The sequence below is a fragment of the Colletotrichum tamarilloi genome (assembly GCF_030869305.1).
Source record: "Colletotrichum tamarilloi strain Tom-12 chromosome Unknown Scaffold_2.1, whole genome shotgun sequence".
Lineage (NCBI taxonomy): Eukaryota > Fungi > Ascomycota > Sordariomycetes > Glomerellales > Glomerellaceae > Colletotrichum > Colletotrichum tamarilloi.
In genome coordinates, this window is record NW_026849385.1 from 552,213 (window position 1) to 564,616 (window position 12,404).

General features: G+C 56.9%; 4 protein-coding genes across 4 annotated transcripts; 1 reads left to right on the forward strand and 3 right to left on the reverse strand.

The window, feature by feature from the left end:
• Positions 1–305: 305 nt before the first annotated feature.
• On the reverse strand, positions 306–2,061 carry CTAM01_00827 (AMP-binding enzyme; the record flags this gene model as incomplete). Its single annotated transcript, XM_060516874.1, has 2 exons — positions 306–380; positions 436–2,061. The coding sequence occupies 2 exons, from the start codon at positions 2,059–2,061 to the stop codon at positions 306–308; spliced, it is 1,701 nt and encodes a 566-aa protein (XP_060388336.1).
• A 2,457-nt stretch (positions 2,062–4,518) lies between these two features.
• On the forward strand, positions 4,519–5,625 carry CTAM01_00828 (NADH-ubiquinone oxidoreductase 24 kDa subunit; the record flags this gene model as incomplete). The annotated part of the gene is made up of 3 exons (XM_060516875.1): positions 4,519–4,644; positions 4,774–5,064; positions 5,251–5,625. 3 exons carry the CDS (start codon positions 4,519–4,521, stop codon positions 5,623–5,625), a joined length of 792 nt encoding a protein of 263 aa, XP_060388337.1.
• A 460-nt stretch (positions 5,626–6,085) lies between these two features.
• CTAM01_00829 (kelch domain-containing protein) lies at positions 6,086–7,846 on the reverse strand (the record flags this gene model as incomplete). The annotated part of the gene is made up of 1 exon (XM_060516876.1): positions 6,086–7,846. The coding sequence occupies one exon, from the start codon at positions 7,844–7,846 to the stop codon at positions 6,086–6,088; it is 1,761 nt and encodes a 586-aa protein (XP_060388338.1).
• Positions 7,847–11,847: 4,001 nt separating this feature from the next.
• CTAM01_00830 (uncharacterized protein) lies at positions 11,848–12,378 on the reverse strand (the record flags this gene model as incomplete). Its single annotated transcript, XM_060516877.1, has 1 exon — positions 11,848–12,378. One exon carries the CDS (start codon positions 12,376–12,378, stop codon positions 11,848–11,850), a length of 531 nt encoding a protein of 176 aa, XP_060388339.1.
• Positions 12,379–12,404: the final 26 nt, after the last annotated feature.

Sequence of the window (12,404 nt, forward strand, 5' to 3'; positions counted from 1 at the left end):
CAAGGGTGGCAGGGAGTTCGCGGTTGTTTAGCAACGGAAGGGTTCTGTACAGTATGGACGATACCCTATTGCTCACTTCAAGTGAGCCACATATTCGGAAGGTGGGCGAAAGATAGCTCTAGTCAGTGGAACGTTATAGACGAATTTATGTAACATTATCGGAAGTTCCCAATGGGGAGCCACTTGGAGGTTGGTGACTTTGTGTCTTCCTTAGTAGTCATGTCACTTTGAAGCTATGTAAATCCTCTTCACCTGTGAGTGCCCCTCCATAATAGGAACAGTACCTCTTGTCAATAATCCTCTTTCTATAGCTTTGCAATCGAGTCGCCAACTTCTTTCTTGGCCTTTTCTCTAAGAATCTTTCTCAAGATCTTACCAGACTGGTTTACACTGTTAGGCTGATTCTCACACAAGCAATAGTAGAACAAGACTTACGGGATTCTTGGGAATCACGTCGGTAAACGACACACCGCCTTTGAGTCGCTTATGCTTAGCGACCCGACCAGCCAACCACTCTGCAATCTCCTCCTCAGAAGCATTAGTATCAGCTGACCGGACGATATATGCCCTCGGCAACTCTTCTCCGTCAATGGTAACCCCGATGACGGCAACATCGGCCACGTCTGGACGCTCAAGAAGCAATGCTTCCAGCTCAGCTGGGGCCACCTGGTTGCCCTTGACTTTGATGAGCTCTTTCATGCGGTCGACGATGTGGAAGAGACCGCCCGTGCTATATTCCTCGATGTAGGCAATATCGCCGGTCCGCAGCCAGCGGTTGCCTTGAGCATCGGTGACGATGGTCTCGTTGGTGGCCTTGGGGTTACGCCAGTACCCCCGCATGACAGTCGGGCCCGTGATCAGGAGCTCGCCGGGGACCTTTGCCTCGGTGACCTCCTTACCGGTCTCAGGGTTGACGAGCTTCCCCTGGCAATTGGGCATGAGTTCGCCGACGGAGGCGCTGCGGATCAGGCGGTTCGGATCCCACGTCATGGCCGTGCAGGTGACCTCGGTCATGCCCCAGCCCTGGCGGACGATGAGGTCCTGCTTCTTGAGGATGCGCTCTGTTTGGCGGGCCACGTCGGCAGCAAGGGGCGCGGCGCCGGAGCCGACGGTCTCGAGGCTGCTGAGGTCGAACTTGGATGTGATGGGGTGTTTTGTGAGGGCGACAAGGATCGGGGGCACGCTGACGAGCTGCGTGACGCGGTACTTTTGGATGTAGGTGAGCATCTTGACAAAGTCGAAGCCGGTCATGATGTAGACGGGGATCCCCTGCTTGGCAAAGTTGGCGACAAAGTACGTCTGCGCGTAGGCGTGATAGAGGGGCAGGAAGCAGAGGCCGACGGAGCGGGCGACAGTGGCCTCGTGGTCCGGCTCGAGCGCCGCGACTTTTACGACGCCGGTGCCGTTGGCGACGTAGCTGTAGTGGGAGATCTCGACGCCCTTAGGCACGCCCGTCGTGCCGGAGCTGTAGTTCAGGCAGCACGTTGTCGTGCGGGCGTCGGCCGGCTCGACCCACTCGAACGTCTCGGCCCGCGCCCGCGGGGCGATGAGCTCCGTCCAGTGGCGGGCGCCGCCCCGCGCGGGCTTCTCGGGCGCGCTGGATCCGGGCACTGTGGTGTCGAAGACGAAGACATTGCTGGCGGGCATGGAGACCTCCTTGGCCGCCTCGAGGGCTGTGTCAAGGCTGCCCTCGGCGGCGACCATGAAGGTTGCGCCGCTGTCCTTGAGCTGGTAGGCCAGTTCGCGGGGCACAAAGGTCGGGTTGGCGCCCGTGAAGATGCCGCAGGCCATGAGGACGCCGAGGAATACGACGGGGAAGAAGAGGTTGTTGCCCGAGAAGAGAAGGACGCGGTCGCCGGGCTTGAGGCCCGCCGCTTGTAGGCCGAGGGCGATTTGCTTCGCCACGAGGCGGTAGTCGGAGAAGGTCAGGAAGTGGGTTTCTGGTCTGTCGGCGTCATAGAATGCTTTGCGATCGGAGAGGGAAGCGTTGGAGGAGCCGAAGATCCATGTCTGCAGCGAGCAGTTCGGAATGGGCTCCGACCACCGTGATTCGATTGGCATGTTGGAGTAGAGATGTGTGGTTTGGTTCAAACGATGGCTTGTCGCTGGGCGGGTTTTCAAGGGGAAATTACTACCCTAGAAGAAGATAAGGATATAATTCTAAACGAAGCGTGGCGTTTGTGAGGTAGGTCTGTCGTTTTTGTTTTTTTGGAGATTCAAGCGTGATATGAAGCTCTCCCCGGATGCGGGACGGAAGGCGAACGGACGCCGTTGTTTGAAGGGATTTGCTGCAACAAGGTTCTGAGCTTCTCTGGTGATCCCAGTCCTTGTTTTGGCCGCGGCTCGTCAGTTTGGGAAGAAAAGAATATGATATTACTGAACTTGATTGAGTCAGTGATCGTGAGGGGTGTCTCTGTGAGAGAAAGGACAGGACCCGCAACTTACAGTTTGTCTTATCACAGAGAGAATCTGTCTTCGTCTTCTTCTTGTCTACAAGGAAAGAGGGAACAAGTCAGGTAGCAGCCGGCAGACGCCCAGTTGAAATAAATACCACCAAGACCACGAGGAGACGGGGAAGACGGCAATTCCAAAGTGGATTTCTCTCTAGTCTCATTATCACTGCATGCCTACGGATCCCCTTCCAGGCGAAGGAGCTCCAGACGAAACCCCAGATAATTGACCCCCCGCGCTCCTATCGGCCAATGGCCGGGTCCTTTCCGGCGAGACCTTGGATTACAAGTGATGCATCTAAACCTGGGGGGGAAGCACCTCCAGGCTTCGTGACGCTAGATCTCCGCATCAGACCCCTGTCGATGCGGGGGTTCTGAGCTATGCGTCTGGGCAAAGCTGGGGAAGATGGGAGAAGAACCGAGGCATGGCGGGTAATCCGTACGCAGTAGTACGAGCTACCGGAAAAATTGGGGGTTGAGGAGGAGCAAAGCACGGCGTAAAGACCGGACGGACGACGACACGTCTTATTTCCTGAAAGGGTTTCCATTTCGTTCAACTTCGCGATTGGGTGCCACACCCACTCACTCTTGTCTGATAAAGGTCTAGGACGAATCGCGGCCAAAGACTCTGGACGGGGAGGGTACCAACCGATCCCAGACAGTCCAGGCCCGGAGACTCGCTTGTCCAAAACACCGAGATACAGCGAGTTGTGCTTTCTTGTCTCTGTTAGAGTCCAGAGCTCTCAGTTCTGCAGTGAGTTGTCTCGGACGCTGAGGTAGATAGGGCCACAATTGGGCAATCCACTGCCGGAATGGCGAAGAACGTGCGCGAGATCTTCCAGGTGTTCCACTTGATGTCATTCATTGACCTTGTAAGCGGACAGAAGCGGATACCGCTGTGCCCTCTCTTGTGTGTATCTCTTGGCGAGCTTAAACTGGACGTCTCGTCAAATGGGGATATTCTCAATCGAATCATTGGATCTGCGACTACGAGTACCCCAAGATTATGGTTGCACGAGTTTTGAGGCTGGAGTCAACCTTGCATTGGCCAATCGCCGCCGTTCCAACAGACATTCTGGGTGATTTTGACAGCTTCTCCATCTTTATAAGCAGACTAATCCAGAGACGGCCAACGTCTTGCTTTGGAGCCGCCTCTCTCCGAGGTAGAGGTTCGGCTGTGTGACATTGGCAGCGTCTGCAAGAGATGGGGTATGTTTTAGGTGCTTATTGTTTCCTTAGTAGTACGCCAGCCTCTGTTGGCTTCACTTAGCTTGCCTAATCGCTGTTATGCTGGGGTCTTTGGTCAATTGCCCAGGCCAGACCGCAGCGAATAAGTACCTGCAAGAGCTGAGATAGCTGACTATGCCGGTGGCCTTGGAAGCCACGTCATGACTGGGTAAGCTTGCCAAGGCGATCGGTCATATTTTTATAGATTTCAGTCTGCTTGATACTGGGAGAAGAGTAGAAGAGTTATCCGCAGGCCGTCAACACATTACTCCCCCGTATTGGGAACTACGAAGTATCGGGTAGGGAGTTAATTGCTTCCAACCTGGCCAGAGAAACGCTAATCGAGAGCCATACCTCAATCAAAGGCTGCACCATTTGCTACAAAGGCCTCTGAAGTTGGTGCCCGTCGCATTGTTGCTTGGTGCGGAAACTCGTATACAATTGACGGATTCCTGGTTCAGCTTATGTAGAGATAAAGACGCTGAGAAGTTGCATCCCAAGGATTGAACAAGCAGTCGCCAAATTGCCCAGCCAAGGAAAAGGTGGGCCCATGCATAGTCCATGTCATGATCGAATTGTGTAAGTTATGCAAGTCTCAATGACGCTTACTCGTCGACCTTTTGCCTCCTATGCCTCCACAGACCCAGAGCATTACCTAAGCACGTAGTAGCCGGCTCGACCAATCACAGCGATCCATTATCCAAGCAGAGCTCACGACTTTTGAACCTCCCGAATCTAAACGAACAGCACATATCCGCAATATCTCAAAGCCCAGCGTCGCCTGTCCCCCTCGCCCTCTCGCCGCCATCGCCAATTGAGCAGCCACCCACCGTCCCTCGCCATGGCCTCCAGACTCTCTCCTCTCCTCTTCAGATCAGCCCTCCGCTCGGCAACGTGTCGGGCGGCGAGGCCTCAGTTCCGCGCCTTCTCCCTCACAGCCGTCCGCCCCAGCGACACCCTCCAAGTGGTAAGCCGCCTCGCTTTCCGACGTCAATTGTCCTTGTAGCAATGTCTCGAGGGCTCTCCGATATCCAGAAATTACTACAACTAGATCGTGTATTCCGAGTCAATTGCTAACGCTCTTCTGTTCGATCAGCACCGCGACTCCCCGAAAAACAACGCCGATGTCCCCTTCAAGTTCACCAAGGAGAATGAGGCCGTCATCGACGAGATCCTGAAGCGCTACCCACCGCAATACAAGAAGGCTGCCGTCATGCCCACCCTCGACCTCGGCCAGCGCCAGCACGGCTTCACCAGCATCAGCGTCATGAACGAGGTCGCCCGCATGCTCGAGATGCCCCCCCAGCGCGTCTACGAAGTCGCATCCTTCTACACCATGTACAACCGCACTCCCGTCGGAAAGTACTTCATCCAGGCCTGCACAACTGTGAGTCCGCCATTCATTTGCGATATCTCCGCTCGATCATACAATTGGCATTCTCCGAAGGCCCCGCTGTCAGGCTATGGCTGGAAGGCGACGTCTTTGGTATACCCAGTGGCTACGGGAATCTTTGGACCGATATCACACATTTCAAGCAGAAACATGCATTGTCGCTGACACTTTGAGAAACAGACCCCCTGCCAACTTGGCGGCGTCGGCTCCGACGTAATCGTCAAGGCCATCATCGACCACCTCGGCATCAAGCAGGGCGAGACCACAAAGGACGGCCTCTTCACCCTCCTCGAGGTCGAGTGCCTCGGCGCCTGTGTCAACGCCCCTATGGTCCAGATCAACGATGACTACTACGAGGACCTCACCCCCGAGACGACCGTCCAGCTCCTCGACGCCCTCAAGGCCACCGCCGCCGCCACCGGTGGTTCCGCCGCCGCCCAGGTCCCCAAGCCCGGCCCCATTAAGAGCGGTCGCCAAACCTGCGAAAACTCAAAGGGTCTGACCAACCTCACCTCCGAGCCATGGGGCCCTGAGGTGACGCGGAGCGATTTGTAAGAAAAGTAGTGTGATGACACAGAGAGAGAGATAGAGAGAGAGAGAGAGAGAGCGAGCAGCGGACGAACGGGGATATGCAAGGAGAACAACCTTGACGCACGCGCGTACGTTCGGGATAAGCCCACGAAATGGGGCCCAAAGCGAAATGGAATAGAGCCGGTGGGAGTCCGGCTTGTATATAAAACACAAATGTGCTGTATTCGGAATGCATGGGATCGGTTTAGAGATTCATTTGTCTTCTGTTCCTTTGCCCCCCCGGAGACCGCGGATATCTGCCTAATTTCCCAATTTTTCTTTTAACCTGTTAAAACGTGATGAATTTTTCTTCATTCACCATTTGCTATTGAGTTGCTGCTCGAAATCTGCTCTGTTTGATATATGAACCTTGGGAAAAAAAAACCAAAAAAAAAAACATCCATCTACTGTATGCAGTTTTTATGCAATTTGGAACTTGGCCATCTCACTCGGGGATCCTCAGGATCCAGCCATCCCGCAGTCTCTTGTTTTCGGAGCTCAATCCTCCCCAGACAACGACGCCAGCCTCCTCCACGTCTCCCATCGCCGCCGCCGCAAACCACCCGCGCGGCGCGGGCTGGCCGTCGTCGTTATCGTCGTCGTACGGCTCCATCGACAGCCTCGTCCACTTACCCTCGCCCGTGGGACGGCCAATGGCCTGCAACATGGCGTCGCGCACGCTGGCGGCCGTCATGCCGAGCGGCGGGACCTGGAACGCCCACACGTCGTCCCACATTGCGCCGGCGCCGGCATGGCCGTCCGCGCTGGGCTCGCGCTCGCCCATGATGAGGAGGAGGTACTCCCGGCCTGCGCCGACGGTGACGGCCTCGAGACCCGCTACGCTGCGGTGGCCGGGCCATGTTTGGCCCGGGACGAGGTGGATCTCCTGCTCACCGGCACCGGTACCGGGGGTTGCGCCCGCGCCCTGGGCGATGCTCTGCCAGCCGCCGCGGCCGTGGACGGCGATCTCGCCCTTGGAGACGCCGTCGTCAAAGGTGTCCATCTCGAGGTGGATAAAGTCGAGCTGGCCGCCGATTTCGCCCTTGCCGTCGTACCCGCCGAAGCGGAACAGCCGGCTCTTGCTCACGGTGATGGCGGCGCCGCCGCGCGCGGGGCCGGGCGCCGAGGGTAGCTGGCTCCACACCCGGCTCCGCACGTCAAAGGCCCAGAGGTCGTTTGTGCGTTCCCCGTTGGCGAGGCAGCCTGCGTGAACGAAGAAGGTACCGTAGCCGTCGTCCTCCTCGTCCGTGGCGTTGGCCGCGGCGTGGCCTATGATGGGCGCCTGGGGGATGCCGACGTCGGCGCTGTCGCCCTGGGCCCAGGCGCGCCAGGTCTGCTTTGCGCGGGCGTGCTTGGGGGCGAAGTCGCGCGGGCGGTCGGTGGCGGCGGCGGAGTGGTAGCTGCGCGGGGAGGGCATGGGGAGGTTGGTGACGCCGGGGGCGGGCGGTACGGGGTCGAGGAAGGACCAGGAGTTTGTGCGGGTGTCAAAGACCCAGACGCGGCCGGCCTCCTCGAGGGGTGTCATGTCTGGGCCGCCACGGCCGCCGTAGAGGAAGACGCGGCTGCCAATGACGGCGGTGGCATGGCCGACGCGGGGGCCCGGGACGTCGCCGAGGAGGGGGGGTTCGGGTAGGGCGGGGCCTTTGCCTTTGTCTGCCGCCGTAGGCGCACTTGTGGTCTGCTCGCCAGCTCTGAGGGACGAGTATTCTTCTCCTTCTTCTCCGGCGACGCCTGGTGAGGCGAGAGACACCTCGTCGAGGAGCTGTTGCTTCAGAGCAGCCTTCTCCTCGACGTCGTCGCCGGACGCCTCAGGCTTCTCGTCGTCAATCTTCTCCTCCGTCTGCGTCGTGGTGGGCTCGGGGTCGGCGGGCGGGGTATACTGCTTTGCTGGGGCGGAAGTGATCTTGTAGTAGTCGGCACCGGCGCTGTTATAGGGAAGCCTGATAACGTGGACGTCGTTGTCGACGGGTTCGCGGGGGTTGACCTCGCCGCCAAAGACGTAGGCGGAGCCGTTGACGACGTTGACAGTGTGGGAGGAGCGGGCGAGAGGCGGGACGTCGATTCGTTCCCATGTGCCCTTCATGGGCTTAGAGCCGGTGCCGCTGGACAGAGACGGCCTCTTGACATTGGGCATATTGGGTAGGTTCTGCGGGAGAGACTGGAGTATCTCGGTCGTCCGCCGCTTGAGAGCTCCAAAAGACTCCATGATTGCTGTCTGGCGCTGCTTCAGGGTATGGAATATCGTATGCCAGATGATTAAGAGGAAGGAGAGAAAAGAGTGTGGGGAATTGGGTCGAGATGAAGTCGGGTTTGTATGCTGACTGTATTTGCTGATGTGATGTTCGAGGATTGGCCTTAATGATATGACGTAGCGAAGCGGTCCTCTACTCAGCTCAGCTCAGCTCAGGGTGCCTCTTTTTTGGTGGGTTGTAAGCGGGCAGTGTAAACAAGCTCCGGATGCGGATCGAACGGCGATGAATGGGTGAAAGAGGGAGCAAGAAGGGCAATGGAAGGTAAGGCATATGCTGGCCCAACAGATGATATGGGAGATGGATAATTGGCAAAGAGAATTTCCCCCTTTCTAAACTATCCAAGGTAAGGCAGGTTGCCATCTCGTTCTCTCGTATCACACAGGCGCTTGTTGCCAACGGCGCGGGCTTTGTGCGATGGAGGATGGCTCAGCTTGCAGAGGGAAGCGGGGAGCGGGCGCAGGCTTCCAAGAGCTACCCGTCCTGTTCGTCCTATCAGGGATGTCAGACGCACGTCTGCGGTGTATCTTAGCGGACGGAGCCAGGCACCTAGAGGTCGGCAGTGCTGCTGGTGGGGTTTCGTCGCCGGATTCTTAGCAGGGGACCTCCCGTTTTTGGGGGTTCGCTGGTAGGAAGAGACCCTGATTCTAGGTGTTCCTCGGAGAACCAAGTTGGAATTGGGACTGAACGGAAGTGTACAGTCAGCCAACAGCCAACCTGTTTCGACCCGGGCAGCGATCCTTGGCTCTCGATCATCGCCGGGGAAACATACTCATCAAAACATGTTTCGCAAACTTTACAACAATAGCCCAGGGCATCCTTTTGTTGATCTCCGGACTCATGGCAGCCCAACCGGGAGAACACCAATGGTGTCACAACATCTCCCCTCTGAACACGACTCAGCATGATCCCACCTTGGCCCCTCAATAGCTATATATTGGAGACGGCGATGCCCAATCACGAGCTAATCCCATCGACAAACGATGGAATGCCTTACAGGCCACCCGTAACCAGCAGATATAGATCCCTCGTATTGCTCGTTTCTTGCATTCACTTTTGAGATTTGCGGGCCCCTGTACACCGAAACCGCCGAAACATCAGGCACAGGCCATTTCTATCGCTTTGTTCCTCACCTACCAGCAGCATGTGGTCATTATCTCAACATTCGCTCTTTGGGGAGCTTCAAGGCAGTTTTTGATAGAGATATCCGGTTCGTTCGCTTGATCGTTTGACAGCTGGGCGCCTTTTCCTCACAATAACTACCTGCCTTAGGTAGGGAGAGAAACAAGTAAGGTCGGTGGGCAGGTATCATCTGCTTCGGTGCCTTCCATAAGATAACTTAAATACAAGGTAGGTGAATACAAGGTAGGTAGTCGCACCTGAAGTATGCCTGTCCGTCGGCTCTCCGGTCGGGGTGACCTCGGCCCCTCCGCGACAGCGACCACCCTGTTCCGCCGGGCCTCTTGATCCACACCAAATCCGGTCCCGCAACCCAGCGCGGTCCGGATCCCGGACTAGGAAAATGGCAATGCCGACACCGCGCCGTGACGATTCGGAACGTACCAAGTAAGCATCTAAAATCACCCGCTGGACCGAGAGAACCGGCTTACGTAGCTGCTTACCGTGGCGTTCTTCCTCCGAGAAGGATTCCGGCTGGATTCCACCCCCTGCTGTTCCCAACGACGCGTGACAGCTTGGAAGTGCAGTTTTGCCCCCTTCCTTCAAAGAAGCAGAGTGTTCCAGAGCCATGGTCCGTCTTCAGCTTCTAGGTCCGCGACCCTACCTTTCATCAACCACGATCTCGGTAGGGCTGTGGCGTGTTGGACGTCCAGGCTAGCACTCAGCTATGGAGGAATACGAACCACACTTGCGTAAGGCTGTCAGACCATCATTCAAGATAGAATCTGAGACCGAAAAGCCCCTTACATTGAACATAGTCATTGAAGAACATCGTCATCAGTAGAAGCCAAGGGGAGAAAGTAAGACCTGGAGGGCTGCATCCTATGCTGGAACACGAGGCGGCGTACAGTAGCGCAGCAGAGAGAGCGTAAATGCCGGCGCAGAGAGCCTCAGCCGCGAAAAGGCAACCTACCTACCTACCAGGCAGTAGACCTTTCCATTCCATCCAACTCTCCAAGGTCCAAAGCAGTAAGATGGCCGCCTCGCGCCGCCAAAGCTCTCACCATCGTCGTCATAGATCCCCAGCCCTGTTGGTTGTACCTTATTCTTGGGGGCCATGCCGCCATGCCATGCTTGCCATGATCACACACACACACACACACACACACCCCGATTTGCAACGTACCATCCATCGAGCGCAAAGCTACCCTCAAGAAGAAACACATCCGCGGCACTGCCCACGCATGGAAGGGGATAAAAAGAGCTCATCTAGATAAACGCTGCAGGCGCAGAGCCATCCATTTTGGAGCGCCGTGCTTGCATCGGTCGGCTAACGTACCCACCGTAGCAGCCGCCGCGGCGCAGTCACCAAAAGTGAAGAAAAAGAAAAGAGTAGAAGTCGCAGGATGCGAGATGCTCGTTTCGCTTCGCGCACTCGCGCGCGGGAGGGGGGTAGGTGTGTGCAAGGACTCAAGACTCACACCGTAGATGGCTGTCCGTTGCTGGCAGACCAGCCCAGCCCCCCAAAGCCGGAGAACCGTTGGCGGTACGCGAAAGAGCTGCGTTGCGTGGCTAAGCAGCCTCCCCCCCCCCCCCCGTCTCCGTCTTCGCATGCGGCACGCGGCGCGGGTGGGATAGCATGGCACGCATGGTAAGGTAAGGTAGGTAATCACTCTGTTCCATTCTCCGGGTGCTGATGTGTTCGATGGAGTTCAGCTTTGCATAGACCGGCCGGCCGGTGTGTCCAACGCGTACTAGTGCTGACGGCTTTTCGGTTCCGCCTTGAGGAGAGCGTGGGAGCTTCCCACGCTTCCCTCCCTCCCCGTCCCGTCTTAGCCCTCTCGGTCTCTGTCTCTCGATCCGTGTCTTGTCCTTTTTTTTGACCTCCGTGTCTCGTCTTCTCCTTTCCTCTACTACCTAGTACCTAGCGTTCCATCTTGGCCGCGTCGCTGCGGCCAACAGCCAACACCAGCGCGCAACCACCCTATGGGTGTCTGGTGGGGAAGAAATGCATAAACGGCAGAGAGAAGAAGAAAAGGGAATAAATCCGGGTTTTTAGATTGTAACTCCGTGTCTCGACACATTGGGGGCCGCGGGGAAGGCAACCGCATGTACTCTGTCTTGCCTCAACGTCTTACACATCTCACACCCCCCTCCTTCTCCCTACTCTTCTCTCTTCCCCCCGGTCTTCCTATTCCTACGGATGCTCTTTCGCCCTTGGCGAGCCCTACGGATTATGGGATGAAAGGAATGGAAGCGAAGGAATGCATGTCAGAACTTAGATCGATGGGCGATGGACGATGGGCAATGGGCAGCCCAACACGCGCGGCGGGTACGGCTACTTGCCTTCCTACCTCTATCTTTACGTACACCTCCCTAAGGTACCTGCCTACCTACTGCTTCGTTCTACCTCATAGGTTCAAGTTCATTCATAGGAACGAGAGAAGGATCCGGAACAGTTTCCTCATGCAGGAGAGGGCGAGCGTAAGGTACCTCCGTACAGTCCTACAGCCAACAGAAGAACAAGTCAGCATTCTACCTACCCATCCTCAGAGGCTTAGAGTCGTTCCCGTCCACCCGTTTCCTCTCCACCCTCCGTCCCCATCCCTTACGTCGGACGTGTCGATTAGCGCCCAGGGCGGAAAGCTGGGCTGGACTGGGCGGGGCTGGGAAACCAACTTGAGCCGCATGACTCGGGGTTTCGCTGGATGCCCACCCAGCTCCGGTTCTCCCTCCCAGTGAACGGACCGGTCGCACGCTGTTGGTGTAGTTGTAGGTAGGTGTGGTTTGTGGGATTCTAGTGTGGGACGTGTGAAACTGTGTATAGTGGTGTAAGTGGTCATCGTGTCGTCGTGTCGTCGTGTCGTCGTGTCGTCGTGTATGTCGAGTGGGCGAGCAAAGACGATAGAGCCTCACGGCTGGTTGCTGCCGCTGCCGCTGCCGCTGCCGTTCCCCTCGAACAGCCGCTGGTCAGGCTAGGGGTTTGCTCCAACACACGCCAGCCGAAACTCATGGTTGAAGCAGCCACAGGCGCGTAGACGGGGAGGTACTGGAGGCTGGCGGCTCGGTCGGTATAGAAGCGCGCCTGAGTTGGTTGCTTGGCCGCATCGTGGGAGGACTCTGCGACGGAGAGTTGCAGCGCGGCATTGGGGACTGGACTAGGATGGTATCCTGTTGCATAGATCACGGGGGGAAGAAGGTTGTCGTCTCTCCTGTGCTTGCCAGCTTCAGTTCTCCAGTGGGATTCGGGGTTATGGCGGTTTATTCGGAGCTCGGTGATCCTGTGAGACTGGCATCTCTCTTTTCGCCGATGGTGGCATAAGGTAAGTAGGTAGGTGACTAGTTCCTGCACTATGAGGGGAGAGAGCATTTGAATTGGAATGAGGGTACAGCAAA